Source organism: Scaptodrosophila lebanonensis, unplaced genomic scaffold (assembly GCF_003285725.1).
Source record: "Scaptodrosophila lebanonensis strain 11010-0011.00,11010-0021.00 unplaced genomic scaffold, SlebRS2 tig00001412-arrow-pilon, whole genome shotgun sequence".
Lineage (NCBI taxonomy): Eukaryota > Metazoa > Arthropoda > Insecta > Diptera > Drosophilidae > Scaptodrosophila > Scaptodrosophila lebanonensis.
Window position 1 is genome coordinate 1627817 of NW_022060739.1, and position 22748 is coordinate 1650564.

General features: G+C 39.2%; 1 protein-coding gene across 1 annotated transcript; it reads left to right on the forward strand.

Annotated features, from left to right (window-relative positions):
* Positions 1-3665: 3665 nt before the first annotated feature.
* LOC115631760 lies at positions 3666-7749 on the forward strand. The gene has a single exon (XM_030528594.1). It carries the CDS (start codon positions 3671-3673, stop codon positions 6494-6496), a length of 2826 nt encoding a protein of 941 aa, XP_030384454.1. The 5' UTR covers positions 3666-3670; the 3' UTR covers positions 6497-7749.
* The last annotated feature ends 14999 nt before the right edge of the window (positions 7750-22748 follow it).

Below are 22748 nucleotides of genomic sequence, written 5' to 3' on the forward strand. Positions count from 1 at the left end.
TCTGTGTTTCCTCTACTGAATTATCACTGCATGGGTATTTCGCCAGTCCCTGAAATGTTGTCTGCCTCCAAAACCAAGCAGCTGCTGTTGCGCCTCCTCGGCTTCTGATTCTAACGCCGCGCCATGCATTCCAAATTGTTTCTTGTGAAATGATATTCATTTGCAAGCATGCAACTCGCAGAAAGCAAATCGCAAAGCACACAGCAAGCAATTCACGCTCATTCATTCAATTTCAATTCAGTTGATCGCGACAAGGCCTGTTTGAGGCGAAGACGAGCGGATGTGAGTCATTCGAGCAGAGGCGGGCAGTCAAAACAAAAATGCGTCTGCACAGACACACGGACAAACACACACACACACACACACACACATCTGGTTTGTGCAGTCGTCATTGTCGGAGTCGTTGGAGTTGCTTGAGTCGTTGGATTCGTCGTAGTCGTCTAAGCAGTTTTTGTGCTTGTGTTTATTTTTTTAGTGTGACGCTTAATGCTTCACTGGGTCTTAGTTTGGGCCTGAGTCTTGATTCATTATACCCTTCAGTAAATAAGGGAGGGGGAGAGGAGGGGAACCACCCCTGGGGGCAACCCCCCAAACGCCCAAGCCAGGGCGGACACACGGATGAATTGCAAGCAGTGCTAGAGAGAAGAGGGGGGAACCGGACCAAAGCAGGCAGATAGGAGAGGATGGAGGCGGAAGAGGGATGGAGGAGGAGGAGGGAGGAGGGAGGGGAGGCAGGTAGGAGGAGGGAGGAGTGAGGGAAGAGGGAGGGAGGGAGGGAGGAGGGAGGGAGTAGGAGGGAGGAGGGAGGAGGAGGAGGGAGGAGGGAGGAGGAGGGAGGGAGGGAGGGAGGGAGGGAGGGAGGGAGGGATGGAGGGAGGAGGGAGGGAGGAGGGAGGGAGGAGGGAGGGAGGAGGGAGGAGGGAGGGAGGGGGGAGGGGGAGTGAGGGGAGGAGGGGGAGAGAGGAGGGAGAGAGGAGGAGAGGAGGGGGAGGAGGGAGGAGGGAGGAGGGAGGAGGGAGGAGGGAGGAGGGGGAGGGGGAGGAGGAGGGAGGAGGGAGGAGGGAGGAGGGGGAGGAGGAGGAGGGAGGAGGGGAGGGAGGAGGGAGTAGGGAGGAGGGAGGAGGGAGGAGGAGGAGGGAGAGGGAGGAGGGAGGAGGGAGGAGGGAGGAGGGAGGAGGGAGGAGGGAGGAGGGAGGAGGGAGGAGGGTAGGAGGGAGAGGAGGATGGAGGGGAGGAGGGAGGAGGGAGGAGGGAGAGGGAGGAGGGAGGAGGGAGATTTAGGAGGGAGGAGGGATTAGGGAGGAGGAGGAGGAGGTGGGAGGGTATTATTTTTATGATTATGGATTTATGTATGGTATTCTGTTATTATTATATTTATTATTATGTATTTATTATTTATTATTTATTATTTATTATTTATTATTTATTATTTAATATTTATTATTTATTATGTATTTTTTATTATTTATTATTTATTATTTATTTATTTATTTATTTATTTATTTATTTATTTATTTATTTATTTATTTATTTATTATTTATTTGTTGTCATAAAAACATATAAACATCGTTATAGCACATTAAAAAATAAAAAATAAAAGCCTTCTTAAAATAACAATTAATTAATTAAACATTAATATGTAGACACCATAACCATAGAGGGGTAGTGAATTGTGATAAAACATTCGGAAGGGTATACATTTCCTGCGCAGACTTCTTAACTCTTTCTCTACAATTGTCGCTTCTACTGCTTTATGGAGGAGTAATGTTATTCTGATAAAGCACTCTAAAGGGCATACAACTTCTGTGCGGACTTCTTAACTCTTTTCCTACAATTGTCCCGCTTGTCCAGCTTTGTGGCTGTGGCTCACAATTGGGTCCAAGAGCTTGTCAAGTCATGCTGCTAATGCTGTGCTGTTGCTGATCATCTTGTGTCGTTGATGTTGCCAAACGGTTAAGTGTGGCAAGTTCAAACGGTTAGAGCAACAGCACACACACAAACTACCGCTGAATTGTGCGTTGCCGTTGCGAGTGTGTCAGAGTTGCCAAAGGCACGACTGCTCCCTCTCCCAGCACTCTCTTTCGCTCTCGCCACGCTCAGCCACCCTCCTGTTGGCGACACACGAACTTCACGCACGACGCCAGTGCGGCAGGCACGATGGAAGAGGCAAATCGGTTTAGCTTTACCTTCAAGACTTCTCAGACTCAGTCGAAGTCGATAAATGCTGCCGGACGGTTGGGTTCGCGCTCTGCCGCCGTTCGTTCGTGTGTAACTTAATTTGTGGAAGAGCCAATGATTTGAGCCACCAGTGATGAAATCATAATCACGCCGAATGATGATCATGATGTGGATGATGATAATCATGAGCACTGTGTAGTGGCGAGGCAAAGCGGAAATTTGCTCAAAGTGAAACAGTTATAATCGTGTGAACGACACGCGTCTGAAAATCGATGAAAAGCAACCAAAAAATATATATATTTAAACAACAAAAAAAGTAAGAAGCACAAAAAAACCGACCTCGTCGTGATTTGCAATTGCGGTAAATGGATGTGAATGAAAACTCATAGCCTTACAGCACGTCCTCACACTCACTCACACACTTGTACACTCACACACACGCACACACACTGATAGAGGTGTGAGTGGAGATTTGTGCTTGGTCCGCAGACGAATGAGGCGAGACGAAATGTGAATATAAATATGAATATGAATGTTGGCGGCCAATGTGAAATGTGAAATGCGAATTTTGTGAATGTAACGTGCGAATGAAAATTAAAGCTTTGCGTGGCAAAATGCGCTAAGCAAACAGCAACAGCAACAAAAGCAACAGCAACAGCAACAACTAAAGCAACAACAACAGCGGCAGCGACGAAAAGCGAAAGCAAAAAAAAAGTTGTCGGGAAACGCGGCACAAGTTGCGTAAAAGCGTGAGGCAGGCACCAGCGTACGCTCGTTAGTCCCTTTTTTGTGAGCCTGCCTGGCCGTCCGCCTGTCCGCCCGTCCGCGTGCGAGCGTGCGTGCGTGCGTGCGTGAGTGTGGCGTACGTGTGCGCGTATATATGTGTGCGTGTGAGCCTTTCTGCTATCGCTCGCAACGGAAAACGATTATCATCTGCTGGCCTGTGACGCCCCTCTCGTTCCCCACGAGCCACTCACTGTCCGCCACCACCAAATTTCGGAGCCTAGTGTGGGGCTATAAATAACGGTGCGGCAGGCGCCGCTAATTACGCCAAAACATGAAAATATTCGCAACCAAACCGACAACAACATTAAATGTCTGCAGAGTGTCGAGTCTGCAGCCGACCAAGCCAAGGCAATTAATCAATTTTCCGGTTGGCCAATAATTTTTGAACATTTTCTTCCCCCTTAAAAAAAAGAAACGCACGAAAATAAAATAATAATAAAAGAAGAAGAATACAAACGAAAATTTCGTTGTGACGAAAAACGCAAACACGAAACATCTCTTCTTTTGCATTTGTGTTGTCTCCATTTTTTTCTGTTTCATTGTTTGTTGGGAAGCAAGACAAACGCGATGTTCTTTTAACATAATTAAAAAGGAAACACCATGACATAACAACAGCAACACCAAGAACAACTACAACTACATATATCTATGACTGAACACATATCAAAAAGCACATCTATAAGTCCGAGTCCAGAGGCTAGCAATATGCATATCAAGAGGCAACAACTCGGGCAGGTGGTTAGCCCGCAGCTGAGACTCACGGGCTGGGTCAGCTGCATGATGCTGATGCTCGTGCTGTTGTTTTTGCTGCAACTGCAACCCGCTAGCAGCAATCGGTACAATAGCAACAACAACAACAACAATGGCAACCAATTGCGGCTCTATGCCAGCGGCGGCAGCAGCAGCGGCAGCAGCAACATCAATGGACATGGCAAGCCCGCACATCGTGAGAACAGCAACAACAATCAGCACAATGAGGTATATCCGATAGCCGATAGTCAACCGATGACGGATGACTATATGGCGCCCTTTCAACTGCCCCACCAAAACCATCATGACGAGGTGCAGCCGCAGCCGCATTTAAGCAGCTGCCAAACGGTATGCGCCTGCAAGTGGAAAGGCGGCAAACAGACTGTGGAATGCATCGATCGTCTACTCATCCAAATACCCGAACATATAGATCCATCCACCCAGGTGCTGGACATGTCGGGCAACAAGCTGCAGACGCTCTCGAACGAGCAGTTCGTGCGCGCCAATCTGCTGAACCTGCAAAAGCTATATCTGCGCAACTGCAAGATCGGCGAGATCGAGCGCGAGACCTTCAAGGGGCTGACAAATCTGGTCGAGTTGGATTTATCGCATAATCTGTTGGTGGTGGTGCCATCGCTGGCACTCAGCTATATCTCGTCGCTGCGCGAACTAACGCTGGCCTCCAACCATATACACAAAATCGATGCAGAGGCCTTTGCGAGCACACCGGCGCTGCACAAATTGGACTTGTCCCACTGTGACATACAGAGCATATCGCCGCAGGCCTTTGCAGGACTCCAGGGCCTCACCTTGTTGCGCTTGAATGGCAATAAGCTAAGCGAGCTGTTGCCCAAAACCATAGAGACTTTGAGTCGCCTACATGGCATCGAGTTGCACGATAATCCTTGGCTATGCGATTGTCGACTAAGAGACGCCAAATTGTGGCTCATGCAGCGCAACATACCCTACCCGGTGGCACCTGTATGCTCGGGTGGCCCCGAGCGCATCATCGATCGCACCTTTGCCGAACTGCATGTGGACGACTTCGCCTGCCGGCCCGAAATGCTCCCCATCTCGCACTATGTGGAGGCTGCGATGGGCGAAAATGCTTCGATAACCTGTCGAGCTCGCGCCGTGCCCGCGGCCAGCATTAATTGGTACTGGAATGGACGCTTGCTGGCCAATAACAGCGCCTTCAGCGCCTACCAACGCGTCCACATGTTCGAGGAACTGGGCGGCTTTGAGAAGCGCTCACGTCTCGTGCTCACCAATGCGCAGGAAACCGACTCCAGCGAATTCTACTGCGTCGCCGAGAATCGTGCGGGCACGGCCGAGGCAAATTTCACGTTGCACGTGAGCATGCGGGCGGCGGGCATGGCCTCCCTGGGCAGTGGCCAAATAGTGGGCATTAGTGCTGCACTGGTCGCCCTCATAGTCTTCGCCCTCGCCGTGGCCATGTGCCTGCTGTTGCGTGTCAAGCGCCAGCCCTATGCGGACAGCAAGACGCCCAACCACATGGAGGTCATCACGTCGGTGAATCACCAGAATTCCATCACGAACAAGACACAACCGGTTACGGGCAATGGCAGTATTGGAGGCGTCGTTATTGCCAATGGTGCTGTGGCCAATTGCATCGACGGAGCTGCCGGCACGCTCGAGCGCAAGGGCAGCGGGCGTGGCCTTGCTGTAGGTGGTGGCAGTGGTGGTAATGGCGCCAGCCTTAACCTTATGGAGCAGCGCAGTGCAAACCCTGTGCAGAAGCCGCCCAGACTCACGGATCTGCCCTACTCCACCAATAGCTATGAGAATGCTGGCAGTGTGCTGTCCACGGCCAGCTGCTTCATCTCGCCTACGGCTTCGGCGGGCAACAATCCGGATCTGATCAACGATACGAAACGCTTTGGCAGCGACGAATATGTCGATTTGAAGGTGCCTACCATATTGTCGGCCGAATTGGTGGGTGTGGCGAATGCTGCTGCCTCCAGTGGTGAATACAGTCGGGCAAATGGCTGCGATTCGCTCTACCCATCCGGCCTGTGGGAGCATACGCCGGCAGGCGCCAGTTCCGCGGATGATCTATTCCTCAAACGCTACACGGACAAGACGCCCATCATAGACTCCACACAGCTGTACGATCTGCACGAGCGCTCCACGGACTACTTCAGCAAGACGTTTCCACGCACCCACTTCAATGCAACTCTTCAGCAGGCGGGCGGCGCCGGAGGGACTGGACAGGCGCAGGCCAGCTGCTCCACTTCGGGCTCTCCCCGACCTAGTGGCGCACACTCGACCACCTCGACGGCTACCACCAATCTATCCGGATCTTCAGGCTATCCCAACGACTACGGCCTGCCGTTGGTGCCAGGCGCGGAGCACCAGCACAATCATCTCCTACAGATGCATCCGCTGCAGCAGCTTCAGCAGCAGCTCAACTCGACGCTTAATCACAGCGGCAGCGGAGGAGGCAGCGGCGGCGGCAGCACGCACAGCAGCCCACACTTTAGCAGTCGCACCTTGCCACGACTTCACGATGCGGGCGGCGGCGGCGGCGGTGGCAACTCATCGGCCTCCTCATCTCCACCGCCAGCACCTGCCAGCTCCTCCAGTTCCTGCTCCATACTGCCCAACGGGCAGCCCATCAATGCGAAGACAATACGCGTCTGGCAGAAAGGGGGCGTGCCGGTGCTGCCGCCCGTAACGGCTCTCAAACGCGCCCTCATCAGCAGCAGCCGCAACTCTCCCGACGAGGGTTACCAGGAGGGTTGTGGCACCGATGTCTAAACACCAGCCACCCGATTCCTGCAGAATGAACTGACTAAGCTTAACGACTATAAATTTTTTTTTTTTTTTCTCTCTCTCTGTAAAGTAGTAGCATCGAGATTCAAAGATTTATTACGAGTACCGGCTGGTTGCATATCGGGCGAGCGTGAGGAGAGTGAGGAGCGTGAAGAGCGCGCGAAGCGAGCGAAGAATTGTTTGTGATAGTGTCTGATAAAAGATAAAGCGAATGAAGATAATAAAACTAAATAGAAACTGCACTCAAGCAACTGCAAATGAAACTGCAAATGCAAAATGTAAAAGTAACTAAAGTATACTTCTAGGCCTAGACGACAAACCCTAGGCATTAACCCTAAACAAAACACTACAACTAAAGGCTAAGCGCAAACTTAAACTAAACTTAACTAAACATACATTGTAAATAACCAGACCGAGTAACAAAAAAGCTGAAAACAGAAGACAGACAACATGCCTCCCCACTTTGAAATGAAAACCCTCAACAACAATAATTGCAACAAAAACACAGCAGCAACTGCGACAACAACAACATGAACAAGTAAAACTCCAAGTAAATTACAAGTCTAGCCTCATGTATGTAAATGTAGCTAAATGTAAACCTAAATGTTGCTCCAACCATATGTGTGTATTTCTCCAAATTGGTGTGTGTGCGAGGATGCCTGTGCTGGTGTGTGTTTGCCTAACTCTTGTCAAAGGCACAAATGGGCGAACCAAATGGGCTGCCAAGAGGGAGGGGAGTGAAGCAAATAAGCAAGTATGTAAGTTACAGTCAGATGGCAAATTAACAAAAATATAAACTATAGTCGTATATATTTTTAAAAGCCCAGGCTACAGCAAGTTCTAACGAAAAGCACTGACTACTAATACAAAGAAGCAGCGATGAGAGAATGGGAATAAAAGAAAGAGCACATTTAATAAAAAAAAAGAAACAACATTTGTAAAGAAAGTAAAAAAAAACTATCCGTGTAATTGTATATAGTAGTTATGCCACAAGATAGACAGAAAGCAAATTACAGATCCTAGGATGAGTTCACACAGACAAGACTAGCGATCCAAATCTATTAGGTGTCTTTCCGTTTCCAAAATAAATAAATTGCATTTTAAGATTCTTCCTTCTCAGTAACTTGTAACGCCCTTAAACTGCCCAATATTTATAATTTAAACACAAACTGGCACAACATTTCTTTTATAGTTTGTTATTTACTAAGCAAGTTTTAATATATAGATACGTATATAAGTTCAACATTTTTGGTTTTTATATTAATTTTGCAAGTGACCTTCAAGACTGTGCATCGATAGATTTTATAACGTCATATATTTTTTCCCATTTTTAATGTGAACTTATGTATGTATTATATACAGCAGAATCTGGAAAAAGTTTACCAAAATGTCCCCAAGGTAATTAACTTTTTTATTAAGTTTTTATCATTTCAAAAAAGACTTCGTTATTCAATTCAGACAACGGAATGTCGTCTTCCCTATCACATTGATCATTATCCTCATTTTTTATCTTAATCCACACCTTTGTAAGAGCAGCTTGCGGCAATTTATGTCACACTGATTTAATTAGCAAAATATTATCACGAATTGAGCGTGCCTTCAAAATATTTCCCAGAACACTAGAACATTTTCCTGTGCGAACATTTTGCATAACAATTTAGTTCAATATCCTAACTTATCCAATCTAATTGGATTTTCAAACATTGGCTACAAAGCTGCTGTTGCATTAGGAGGTAGAAGCATTACAACAATGTTTCCATCATCAGACGATATTGACAATTGGCTAATGCGCAGTTCAGTTATCAATCAGCAATAATTGCTTTGCTATTAAAGAATTTTCTGCAGAAAATTTGCGAACTTCAAACGAACGTCTTAAGTAAAAATTTCAAAATAAGTTTACATGTTTTATAAATGAATGATAGAACCAGTCTTAAAAAAAACAGTGAATTCATCCACGACTTCTTCGAATTGGCGTATTCTAATGGGTTATCAAATCCCTTAAAGCAACATGGGTTCACGAATTTTACTAATCACCAACGGCTTCAACTTGTCAGGGCCGAAATGTGTTTCTTTTCTCTACAATTTGTTGGCCTGGTGCGGTCTTTTCGTTTGTTATGACAAACATTCTACCTCTTAAAAAATAAAAGCAGTAAAAGAGTCCAGATTCATCTGCGTCATATAGTTGTGAGTCGGAAATGTCCGCTTCATCAATTTTCGATCGTAAATTATGTAGAAAATGGGTTACATCCGAATACCATGCCTTTCCCTCAAAATTTGCAGCCATCCATCATTCACTTTAGAAACAAACAAAAAAAAACTGTTGATTTAAAAAATGCATATGCCCAGAAAAGTTAACTGAAAAGATTACTTTTTAGAACGGCACGTGGCAGTTGACATTTATTTTAAGCGAGTAATCTTTTTCGAGATCCTACTGTACTTAAACCCAAAGAAGTTACATCGTCTGCCATTCACAAGAATATTGCTCCATTTTCCACGTGAAACTTTTGGAAACTTTCTAAAGCCACAATATACACTTTGATTTCGCTGTCTATGCCAGCTTTAAAGCCTTTTTCTGAAGAAAATTAAAACAAAACTTGAGGAATACATTAAAGGTATCAAAAAACTAATTTAATCAACAATTAAGAAAGTTTTGAATAATCGACTGCCAACGGATGGAAGCTCTCAAAACATTGAGCAGCTTTTTTGTTTGACTATTTGGTCCAAATTGGAATGGAATAGTGCTGACTGTAAAGTATTTAAACTACTTTTCTGATACATCATCTACTTCATTTTATCTTTAAATAATTTTTTTGCAGTTACTGCATAAAGAAAGCTTTCTTATAAAAAACAGTACTGACTAAATAATTTTCTTTTAGCATTTACTGCATAATGAAAACTTTCTTATAGAGTACTGATAAATTTAGTCTTCCGTCTGACTATCACAGCATGAGCTCGAAAAAATTCCTTCATCAGTTCAATAATGGCGGCACTAGAGATCCTTTAAGGTGTACTGCCGCATTATTTTCGACAAATGTAAGCAAAATGTTCACAGCTATTTATTTAATTGCTTAAATTGATTTTCAAACTTGCACAATAAGTTCAAAAATTTTCTTAATATTAGAGTATTTCCTTGTCGTATAACTTATCTGTGTGAACTGGGTCAATATCTAAAAACTATTGTTCAAAATGATTTTGGGCAGTCAGCGTGCTAGAACTGAAAGAAACAAACAGCTACATATATAGACAGAGTTATGGCAATGTTGTTAGGGAGCACGCAAAACCAAAAAATAAAATAAAAAAAAGATTTAAGTAAAAGTGTAAAATTGTCAAGTTGTTAGCTAAAATAAAAAGGTTCGCGTTCAGAAACTAAAACAAATTAGAAAAACTGTTCCTACTCTCTTCCTTAACTTAAACATTTCAGTCTTGCGCTTCCTTCAACTCAGAATTAATTTAATAAAGATTATATAGTAGATTATATTTTGCTACACATGAAGTTTCATTCATTTTTTATATTTTCCTACTGTCGAACATGAGTTAAATTAGCTGTACAAACAGGCTTTTACAATTCTTGAAGCATAATTATGACAAACATTAATTGTAAATGAAAAGAAGTTGCATTCTTACTGATTCTATAATTTATTGAATAGTTTCAAGTTGGTTTCAGTGTCTGGACGCACCTTAAGGCCCTTCAGGCATTAGGAGTTTAAGCGCGTGAAGAAATTTCAATGGAAAATAAGCAGATTCATCGATTCATACGTAAACAAACATATTATGTAAATGCATGGCTGAGCTAAAAACAAACTCACACCCTTACAACACCAATAACAACAACAACAACATGAAAAGGTACTCCAAGTACATACACACCAACACACGTTCACATTACACACACTAACAAAAACACGGCGCATAAATTTGAAATATATACATACATATATCACTTCATCATACACCGAATTGGATGTATGCCTGTATGTACTTAGCCTAAATAAATACTTTAAGCAAACAACAGAAAATGAAGGAAAAACAAAATAATAATATTTTTAAGGTAAACCAAAGACTTTTTCTTTGCATCTTAATGAGAGGGAAAATAAATAAAGTTAATTAAAGCGGCAAAAATCGTAACATATAAGCTACTATTACTGTACTGTATATTAATATAAATACACACACATACATATAAATATATAAATATATATATATATATATATTATTATTACATATAGTGTTAGAGTACTTCTATGTATGAGAGCAAGAAAAACTGGCTACTGAGAGCAGAACAAAGCAAAGAAATATATATACATAACATATATATATGCATATATATATAAAACAAAATTAACGAAAATTGCGCTTGTCATTTCAATCTTTAGAGTTTACAGGTGGATTCCATGTAAGTATGTACTCTTCTACACAAGTATTTAGGTATTTATGTATGCTTATGTGTGTGTCTGTGTGAGTGACCTAATTAGAAGGGATTGCCACAAAATACCCCAGAGCGCGCCGATGTCATTTAGCTGCTGCGCTTTTGTTGTTAGCCGCTGTTGCATATTAAGGCCAATCGTCTAATCGCCAATTATGCAGGGAAGACACCCCCTACAGCAACAACAGCAGACACAACTACACTCAACAAAATAAGTTGCATACTTTTGCCACTAAATTTAAAAAGTCCGTGAACCTCGCCAAAAATAAATACTTGAGTAGTAGGTCGCAAATTAATCCTCGCTTCAGCAACAACCTGAGAGATTTTAATATTTCTTTAATAGCAAAAAACAAAAACCTTAGAAGAGAAGAAAATCGTCGTTTTGGTTACACCAAAGTAGCTTTCTTCATCTTCTCTTAGTAAAAACTCTTCGTAACTATAAAATATGTATTTTCCAAAATCATTAAACTATAACTATAATAAATGCATGACCAAATTGTATTCATATTTCCATACCCAAAACCTCAAATCAGAAACAGATTAACTCCGTTTTAATAATAGGAAAATTTAATTTTCAGATGAGCCCGACAAAAATTATTTTCCTTGGCTTTATATAAAGTCAGCTTTTAGATAAACCCAACAATGCATAGAGTTTCCGAATCAGATTCACTCCGTTAATAATAGGAAAAAATAACTTGCAAGTGACACCGATGTAAATTATTTTTCTTGTCTTCCTATAAAGCTCGTGTTTAGATAAAAAGAATATTGCTTAACATCAATCTTAAATAAAATAAAATAAAATAATTACAAGCAAGCGTTTTGCCTGTTAGCCTACATCCGGGTAACAACGTTTTGTCTGGCAAGTGTCAACAAACAGTACTTAAAGTCTTAAATACAGTTTACCTAAATAAGGATATATGCTAACAAATTCAGCAGCTACCAAGCTTAAGCTTAATGTAAGGAAAAAGAAGAAACTTCTCATTTTTTTTCCTTAAAACTATATTTCTTTCTACTTGTAAAGCACATAAAAGCAACGCACCCAAAAAGCGACAAACAAGTTGTAGAGCGAATGTACTATACTTGTAATGATGAGTCCAATGAGTCTTGGCTTGTGTGTCAGCATTAAAGTTTTCTGTTAAATTACTAAATTCTTGCTATACCTGTTGACCTAGAACAAGAAATATTTGTTTGCTTAGGTGCATACAAGGATTTTTAAGCAAAATGCCTCAATATTACGAGGTATATGAAACCATGACCATATTTTTCTCAATATATATAAAGGAGATATATGAAGTAATTATGAATTCTGTACAGCACATTAAAGCATTGCTGGATACCCGCTTTGTGAGCTTAACACTATTGAGGATTAATATTAAAAGACAGCCACCAGCTTTAATAGGAATTTTTGGAAATATTGCAAACATTTTGTTCTGTGTTTTTGGTGTTAAAGGCAACGACATAATCGATATGTATAATGAGCAGCCAGACAGTTTGCAATATCGTCCAGGTAGAGCTGCCCCCATATGCTTAGCCATACACAGCGTGTAATAAATACACACACATATAGTATATCTATATAGCCACAGATTATATCAGTTTTGTGTGCCTAACGCCGCCATGCACGCCAAGCTGTCTGACTACGGCCGCCCGCACCCTTCATGCATTCCTTTCCACAAAGCGGCAGGCGTCTTATTGGCGATGGCGATGACGACGACGCGCAAAGTTTGCCAACTAAACAAGTTTTGTGCCTTAAATGAAATTTAGGTTGCAACCGAAGCCCAACAAAAGCTAAAAACAACAACGAACCTAAACAACAAAGGCAACAGCAACAAAACAAAAAACAACAAAAAAGGCAAAAAAAAAATTAGAACTTTGCGCAGAACGAAAGTGAATTTTATTTGTTAAACTTTATTACGTATACGTGCCGTCGTGCGAAATGCAAAATGTGTGGCGGCAGGAGAGTTGTGCGTCTCTAATGAACCTGCCGTCAGGTGGCGCTGCTGCCAAATATACTTTTATGTTGCATACATTGTGGCGCTCATTTTAACGACTCTTTGGTCGACTAGCAGAAAATTTCAAAAAGAAAAAAAATGAAAATAAAATATATGTAGTAGGAAAAAAATAAGAATGAAAATATGCCTAAGCCAACAGACCGTAAATATTGTTGTGAAAATGGCAGTTTATTTCTGGGCGCACATCATTCAATGGCAAACAGCAGTCGACGTCGACGTCGTCGACAACGGCAATGGCAATGATGAAGAAGGCAAAGACGACCAACGGTGCTGATGGATGGCACAATAAGAAAGCAGGGAGCACTTGTGGGCAGGAGCCGTCGCCATCGCCATCGCAGTCGTGAGCACCGTTAAAGGCTTTTCCAGCTAAAGCGTCTGTAAGTTAAATAAAGAGCAAAACGACCCACAAGCCGCACACGCATAACAGCCAAAATACACGCACACACGCACTTGCCATTAACATGCACAAACACACTTTCCCAGCATGTGTGTGAGCACACACATATATGCATGTGTATGTGTGTGTGTGAACGTCTTTTGTAAATGATGACAACAAGCAGCGTCTGTGACAAAGAGTTGGCGCTCACAGCACCTTTACACATATGTAAGACACAAACAGCAACGATCATTTGAATAAACGCGCTATCCAAAATGTACGATGACTGCCGAAGAAAATTGCTAGACTTTCCTTGCATTTTTCTATATGTTCATCACACTTTCTCCTTTCAGCAGCTACAAGCCATGCCATGCGGAAAGTGTATAATTAATAATATTTCACTTGAAATCATCTAATGTCTGTGTTTATCACTAAAGCATTTCGTTTAAATGTATTCAGCTTCAAGTTGTTATTTTCTCTCTATATTCTCGTATTTTATTTTTATTTGCTGGCAAAACTTTAAACATCGTCATTCTATTTTCTCTTCAATATAATTTCTGTTAAAAAAAGTTTCTCCTGCCCGTGGACACGCACATACAAAGTTGTACACATACTTGTATGTACAATTTGACTGCAGTGTCTTTAAATTTGTTATTTCTTGAAAAGAAAAGGCAAATTCCATTTCGTATATTTACGACCTTTAAGATAAAGTGTCTGCTCTAACATGAACATATGTTTGTATTCATGAACATGAACTCTAGTATAAGAGATGGAATTAATTCGTTTCAATTATCAACTTTTGTTGCTGTTAATTGGGTCAGGGTCTTTATAATTTTTGTCGTCTCACTAAGTCGTTAGGGTAATAAATGAAAGAACCAAAATTGGGACCTTTAAATATAACATTAGAACTTAAAAGTAAAATGCAAAACCCAACTTTTATAATATTGTAAGATATAACTCAATGTTAATCGTATTCTATTGAATCAGCACAAATATTTTTGCGAATTCCTCAACATTTTCAGTTGACAATATTTAATGTAATTTAATTGCCAAGCTTTTACTTTTTATAGTCCAAAAAATATTTGAAACAATTTGAAATACTACTACTAAAGGTTTGCAAGCCATTTAATTGTATTTAAAATATTGCTTAACAAAAATTTTTATAATTAGAAAACAAAACTAATTTCGTTAAAATACATACTAACTGGTTTTTTCAATTTAAGAGAATATGTTGTAACATTTTTGCTTCCTATATTTACATATATATATGACTTAACTTTCTTATCGTTTGCTGTGGTACTAACAATATGTTTACTTAATATTAATCCAAGCAGCTAACTATTGGAAATGAATTTTTGTTTAGCGGCCCTGATGGTGTTGCGATTGAGCTGGCAGGCCGTTTGTCTTGTGTAACTATTTGCATCCAGAAGTGACTTGGATAATGGATTAGGACCGCGCCCATTGAATGATTTCAATGTTATCCCACATTAATATAAATATAATATTTTTTATCACATTTAAATAATAATACAATGAATCATTTTTTATTTATTTCCCAATTAATTATAGCCTAGCAGTATATTGTATATATTCAACTGCCTGGTGGTGTACACACACTTACGCACAGATATCTACTTATATTTTTGTGTGTGCAGTGCGCGTCTCCAGCATTTAATGGCCTCATTAATTTTCTATGCTTGGCCTTAAATTATTTGAGCAGAATGGCAGGCAAGCTGGAGACTCGCAGCTCGAAACTCGAAACTCGAACCAAAAAGCGCAGGCAAAAGCAAAGGCCTGCTCAGCTATTCCATTAAGTCGAGCTGCCATTCAGTCAGTCAGTCAGTCAGTCAGCCAGTCCTTTGGCCTTGTTAGCGCATACAGACTTAAATATATATAAATATATATCTGTGCATGCATAGACAGATGTGCGTGCGTCTGCTTGTCTGTGGCATCTACATAAATTTACATAAACTTGATTGTTTTATTTAATCAATAAAATAATTAAATGCCATGTGCGTTAGTAATTAAAACAAATCGTTTTTATTGCACTCAAATTGAAATTGCATAAACCGAAAAGGCGCACAGGACACACAAAATTTCATGCAAATAGTCGAAAAACTACTGTGCATGCAGTAGCAGTTGCTGTTTTTATTGTTATTTATGCGTGAGTGCCTAAGTGTGTGCGTGTGTTTGTGCTTGTGTGTGTGGTTGTGTGCCTGCCTATTTAATTACTAGACATCAAACATTAATCAGCAGCCAAATACACTGACACAAACACACACACATATATACAACAGGCGCAGGACTGGCATTTGGGCATTCAGCCATAGAACAATGACAGCCAAATGATAATTTCAATGTCCTGCATCCTGGCCCCACAACAAATTTGACGCCTCAACCAAATGCCCCGACCGCAGCCTGCATAAACAAAATTACTTTACCGCCGTAGCTGCTGCTGCAGCGCTTCTGTTCCTTACACACACACACATACGCACACATGCAACACACATGCAGAATTTGGTTGGACAAATTTTAATTTTTCCAGCATAATTTATGGCGCATAAAGCGTAAAAACCAGAGCCAGCAAATCAGTACGAAATTATGCAAAACAATTTGAACGCGCTGGCCATACACAGCCATCGCCAGTTTGTATGAGTGTGTGCGTGTGTGTGTGTGTGTTTGGGCAATAGGTAAACAATTAGATGCCACATTTATCCACCGCTGGCATATGAGCTACAGTGAAATCTCTTAGGTGGCTGACGCGAGTTCTTCTTCAGTCAAGGCAAAGCAAAAATATTTATTAAGCAAACAATTAAGGAGTCGCAGCTTAAAAGAGGAGAGAGAGATTGTGCACGGAAATATGTACTGTTTATAATTAAACTTTAACACTATTTTTATATAACACTATTTTTACGTATCTCCCTTAACTACAATTGTTGAATCGGTCGTTAATTTAAGTCTGTTTTCGCGACACAAATCAACAGCTTAATAGAAAGAATTGGCAACTGTCAACAAAATATTTTAAAATAAAATATTCATAAATTCAGAAAAAAGTGTTACCAATAATACAAAAATTAAACAAAAAAGGCTTTCAATATAAAAGGAATGTTCATCAAGACCCTCGGCTAAATAAATTACATTATGCAGATTTATAGAACTATGTTTTTCTCATTACTGCTTTTTGGAAAATTGTATACTGGGCAAGGACAACTGGCGGCCTTTAGCAATCGAGTAGATCTTAAGCTCAATAATTGAAGAATGGCTCACTTAATCTCTGATTTTAAATTATAAAAACAATTCGTTTAGAACATATAGCCAATTGAGAATATAATGATAACAAACAGAAGCATTTCATGTGAAGCCGTCTAAGTCCAAAGAAACAATTCAATAAGAGAAGATTTGAAAAACATGTTTGCTGTGAACTGCGTCAGGTTTTTGCATGCCTGAGATTTAAAAAAAAAGTGAAATATTAAAAATTAAACAATTCAGTTTTAACCATATTTTGTACAACTCTGCAATAGATTATATAGGTTTCTTACAAACGCATGCGTTTACATATATGTATGTTCATAAGCCATACAAAACATGTGTATAAATTTGAACTTTTTTCCAATCGTCTATTTCTTTCTGCATATGGGCAAAATGGAGTTATTGCTCAACTTTCCACATTCACCCAGTTATACAAACATTTATTAAACGTTCTTCTATTCGTCCAAACTTTTTGTGTTGCGTCAACAAAACACATTAAAATGCAACTCCATTTCGATTTTCCGAATGACGGTTTGATCATCAGCGTTGACTTCCTGCGTCAACACTCATTACCAAAAGTAGCGGCACTTACAAGATAACCTCAAAAATAATTGGCTTAATATTATGCTCTTTTAAAAAAATGGTTAATACACATTAACATGATGCTATTTAGTCACCAATATTAAATCTTTTGCATATCACTCTTCAATGAAATGTTTATAGAAATAATGAAGCTGATATTTTTTGGAGAGCGTAAGTGGATATTAATACTTTTTGATTTCCCTTTGTTAATGTAATTGAACAACAAATCGAGTAAAGTATGTGTAATACATTATCATTACGTTTTAATAGACGTTATATAGCTTATAGATACAAATGAAATGTATTTTTGTATCATTATTAAGATTCTTTATTCGGAAGCTGCAGATGTAATTGTTTACGGAAAAGAGGATTTTGCATTTTATGCTTTTGAAAGATCTGTTTAATTCAATTACTAGAAGACTTTCACAAATAAATACGTTGTGATATATCTCAAGCCGAACGAAGCACCTAACCATGAAGAGCGCTTTATTATTGACCCACTTTAAAGGCCGGAAAATTGTACAGCTCTAAGGTACAAATGCAATCTATTTAGTTGTATAAAAGTATTTAATATTTATCTGTTATTTTACCACGGACCAGATAATTTTGGATAACAGTTCAATACTCAACCAGTTAGCTTCCACTGTAGCCACACGCACGCTTACAAATTGAACTATATGGCATGTAATGCATATCTATGTGAATACATTTATATTGATCAGCAATTTAATGTAAATTATATTGCACGTGTGTGTGAGTGCGTGTGTGTGTGTGTGTGCGTGTGTGCCCGGGCACATTATGCAAATCTGTTGCTTTTTTATCAGCATTCGCTATTTGTTTTATTTTACAGGCAAACAGCTAGACATATAGACTGAAGGACTGACAGACGGAGAGGCAAACGGTTAGGCAGGAAGGCAGGCTGTCAGACAGTCATTCCGATGTGGCATTTACACATGAGCATGTGAAGCCCCTAAAAGAAGGCTATAGAGATTCAACCCAAGGGAGTGCCACTGAACCAGCCAGAGAAATGGAGAGGAAGAAGAAGAAGATTAGGGCAGAGAGTAAAAAAGAAACTCATTAAAAATTCAATACAAAACATTTCTGCGTTGTTGCTGTTGTTGTTGTTGCTGCTGCTGCTATTCCAGTTTTATTTGATAGCTATGAAAAAATGCCAAAATACTCGTACATACTCGTACATAAGGAATGGGCAGGCACGAGCTTGGCGCCAACGTCCACGTCCACGTCGACGCATGCCGCTGCCGGTGCCGGTGCTGCTGCCACTACTCCTGTCCTGAGACGGCACAGACATTTCAATGCAAATCAAATTGAAATAAGCAAATGGCAGAACGTTAGATAAGCAACAGACAGCGATACAGCAGCAAAAACAACAGAAACGACAATAACAAAACGAGCAACAACAACAACAACAACAAAGATTCGTGCAGTACAAAAGACAAGCAAATTATAAAAGCAATTTGCAGCTGTTGCTACCAAATATCAACAGCAACAACAATGACAATGCCAACACCAACAACATTTGGCAGGCTATCAATTTCGTATTTAAAGCTTGTTAATTATTTGGTGTGTGGCTTGCGTGGCACTTCATAAACAATTGTCTTCATGTCAGTCAACTTTACAAATCGGCTCAGCGGAGCATGAAGAAAAGTCTACGGAGGAGAAGGGGGTAGGTAATACCCAATTCAAGCTTACACATTAACAATTAGTCAGAAAGTTAAATGAATACAAAATAATCTAAATAGTCGAAGCCTTTAGGCTCCAGGTAAAACATTTATATAGATTTTACTTGAAAGCTGATTTATTTCAATAGTTTAAATTATAGTTTATCGCACATCTTGCTAGACCAAAAGAATATGACATTAATGAACAATTAAAGCCTCGCTCACCAAGGAAATATTTTTGTCTTTTATTTTTGAAAGCAATACATATATAGGGTAAAACTGATTGGTAATACATCACGAGTACACAGTGTCTGAACTGATTTTAAGTATTGAAAATTGCATATATATTTTGTTGTTTTTAAATAGAAGGAACTAAGCAGTTCTACCCTAAAAATTAAGTATAAAAAGTTTAATTGTGTGGCAGCAGCCGAATTTTACGCTAATTTTTGCACATATTGATCAAATTTAAAAAAAATAAAATAACATGTTTCCTAAAATCTCGAATCGATCAGACAAAATTTTGGTTTATAAACAAACTGATAACAGTAATTAGAATATTTAATCATTTGAATTGTTGCCCATTAGTCAATTTTACAAAATAAATTATTTATACTCGTATGTTTGTTTGCCAATCTAATGTACAAAATATCAACAAATTCGGTAAATTATGAAAACCTTAAACATGCAAAGACCTTCAATTACTGAACGAACTTTATAAATACCTATTTTCGAATTAAATAAATATCCTTTATTCAATGATTGTTCAAATATTCTTCTAAAATGTTTTTTTAAGCAGAAGATATGCTTTGATAAAAGAATACTATCTCTTTTATTTGCATAATTAATTCCAAATGAGTAGAGGACTATCACAAAGAAAGATCGGGTTTTTAAAGTGGTTTTTTAATTCAGAAAATTTCTTAAATTATTAAAAAAAATATTAGTTTTCTTAGAAAATATTGTATTTAACATTTAAAAACGATTTTATCAACACATTTTGAATTCAATGTCAAAAACAATTCTATAAAATAAATATCGGATATACTACATATGTATTAACAACAAATGACGAGACGTAGGCCCTCTACTCGAGAGACATACTGGACATAATAAACCTTATCAGAAAAAAACACTAACTCGTATTTTCTCGGACTTAGGCGAATATGAATACCAAGTTTGGTTATTCTACCTCTTGTACTTTCTGAGATCTTTGCGTTCATACAGACGGACGGACGGACAGACGGACATGGCTAGATCGACTTGTCTTTTCATCCTAATGATGAATATATAAACTTTGTGGGGTCTGCCATGCCTCCTTCTGTGTGTTATATACATTTGCACAAGACTAGCCTTTTACCCTTTGGCTACAGGCTATAAAAACTAGAAAAAGTTAATGTTGTTTCCGTGAGTGCTTGAAAAGCACTTTTGCTATTTATTTAATGCTAACCCTTTATTGCATTATTTATAATTTATATCCATATATTATTTCAGGCATTAAACAGCAACGTATTCCTTTCCCGGACCCTGCCACTTACTTCACTACTCTTTCTCTTTACGAATATTTCCCATTGACGATTTTTGATACGAACTTGTCAAAACATTGATAAACTCTTACTGCATATTTTCTATTTAGCATAATGACATGTTTATCGGCATGTGCGTTGATTGAGTAGGTGTAGGCGCATTACCACGCCCCCATCATCGCCAATGCTTAACTGAAATATGTAATGCCTAGCTTCTATTACATATTTCATTTCGAGCTCCTTCGCCCCGATTTGCGTGCGTGATTTGAGTTTGTGCATAAATTTATGACATATCGATTGTAATTAATTGTAACGCCAGCTCAAATATTTAGTCAATATGTCTGGGGAAAAAAACATAAAACTAAAGGCAATGACTGGTATGCATTAATAGGCCAATTTATTTATATGTGGCTTTGCAGTCTCGACTTATTCGTATTCGTCAGCAATGCGACAATTTACCCTCACACTTGCGCGTTTCTTTGTTTCTGTCGCACCTCATCAACACCAGAAAGAACTCCTGATTATTTATACAAGTCTGTGTGTGTGTGTGTGTGTGTGTCGGTGTATGTTCTGCTGCCATGAATATTGTCAATAATTATCTTCATATTTCACAAAAATGGGCAGACAAATGCGAGCTGTTGTTTGCTCTGACAAATATGTGTTAATGGCCAACTCTGTCATTTCGTCTCTACGCACACACTCGCACATTTACACGTACTGCTGTGTATATATGTATGCTCAGCATATTGCATGTATTTGCTTGCTGCGCATGTGAGTGTCAATGAAATCGCCGCTTATTAATTTATATTTGATGTGTCACAAATGACCCAACCAGGTGATCGACTACCGTCAATTATGACCAATAACATAAGTGCTCAAAAGCGAAACCATTTCGCATTTGTTACGCATACGCCACGTGAACAGAAATCAGTGCTTAAAAAATATAAATAGAAGGGTCGATGGCATCCTCCTTGCAAAAGGCAAATACATCCATTTTTAATCCATTATCGTTCGCGGATAATTAAAATTGGCAACTGCATTAATTAAATAACTTTTTTGCGCCATAAAAGCGAATTCAAATAACATTTTAAAAGAGAGTTTTCTGTGTAACGGTGCACACAAATCAATTATTTAATCATTATTTGAGGAGAACTGTTGGCTCTCCATTGAAAAACTGATAAGGAGTTCGTATAAAGCTAAGCAAATTTTTTGTAACCTTTCCGAAAATCCATCATCATCTGATAAGATTTCTATTGTTTTTAATGAGATGTCAGTCTCTTCTTCTGTCGCTCCTTTATCACAGCACACTTATTTCGAAAGCCACATACATAGTTTCCTTAAAAATAGAGCATTAATTTATTTAAATATTTCCTGAATATTAGTTTGGACATTGATTATAAATAAATTTCCAACTAGAATAAGACCGCGACACTGATTTAAGACTACTATATTATCATTGAAGTTAGTACTCGAACATCGCAAAATCGAATACTGAATAATTTTTGATTTATTAGAAGATTAAATACTGGAATGAATCTTGGGCCGAATCCCTTACTTCTTTACTTAAAATTACAAACATAAATATTAAATTGTTTCCAAAAGAAACTGAAAGGAAATAAAAAAGAGTTCACTCTTTTTTTAAATGTGGTTCAGAAATCTACAGCAATTTTCTGCAGATTCAGAAAACTTAAACGTTTAAAAATTTAAAATAAAACAACAAATTTAAGACCTAAAAATATGAATGCATTAAAAGGAAAGCTTGCAAAAATGTTCAGACTTCTCATCATGCTCTTAAAAAATGCTACACAGCTTTAAATTGATATAACAATAGAAAATTATATAAAATTTCTTTTGCCTATAAGAGACAATAAAGAGAATGTTTTGATTGCAAAATATAAAACGTTAAGTCCTTTACATTAACCCCACTTCTAGCTGCACTGTCCTGGTTCAAGGTTGAGAAAAGGCACCTCACACTGCAGAACAGCCTGCCTTAAAGACACCAGCTGGGCAAGGATAAAGACAAATACTTAACCATAATTTAACACATACTCCTTCAACTGGCAATTGAATTTCCCAATAATCTGTTAAGCCTATGCTTACTAGAAGCCTCAAAGTGTTGTTTGAGTTATGACAACCGCCTTAAGAAACAAAAACAAAGTCAAATGAAATGTTTTGTTATTAATAAATGCTATCAGCCCTGAAGTAGGTCAGAATAGTGTGTGAAACTTGAATGAGATAAAACATAAGAGTATTTACTACATATTTGTCTAATAGCAACCAAAATATCAGATAACAATTTGCAGCTAAACAAGTCGGCTATCCAAATCCTTTTCTTACAACATTCTATCAACGCAAAACACTCAAAAGGTAGCTCGCATAGATGTTTGTTAAGTATA

Bases quoted from the DNA above. Each gene is read 5' to 3' on its own strand.
- LOC115631760 (XM_030528594.1), top strand. From the start codon at position 3,671: ATGCATATCAAGAGGCAACAACTCGGGCAGGTGGTTAGCCCGCAGCTG.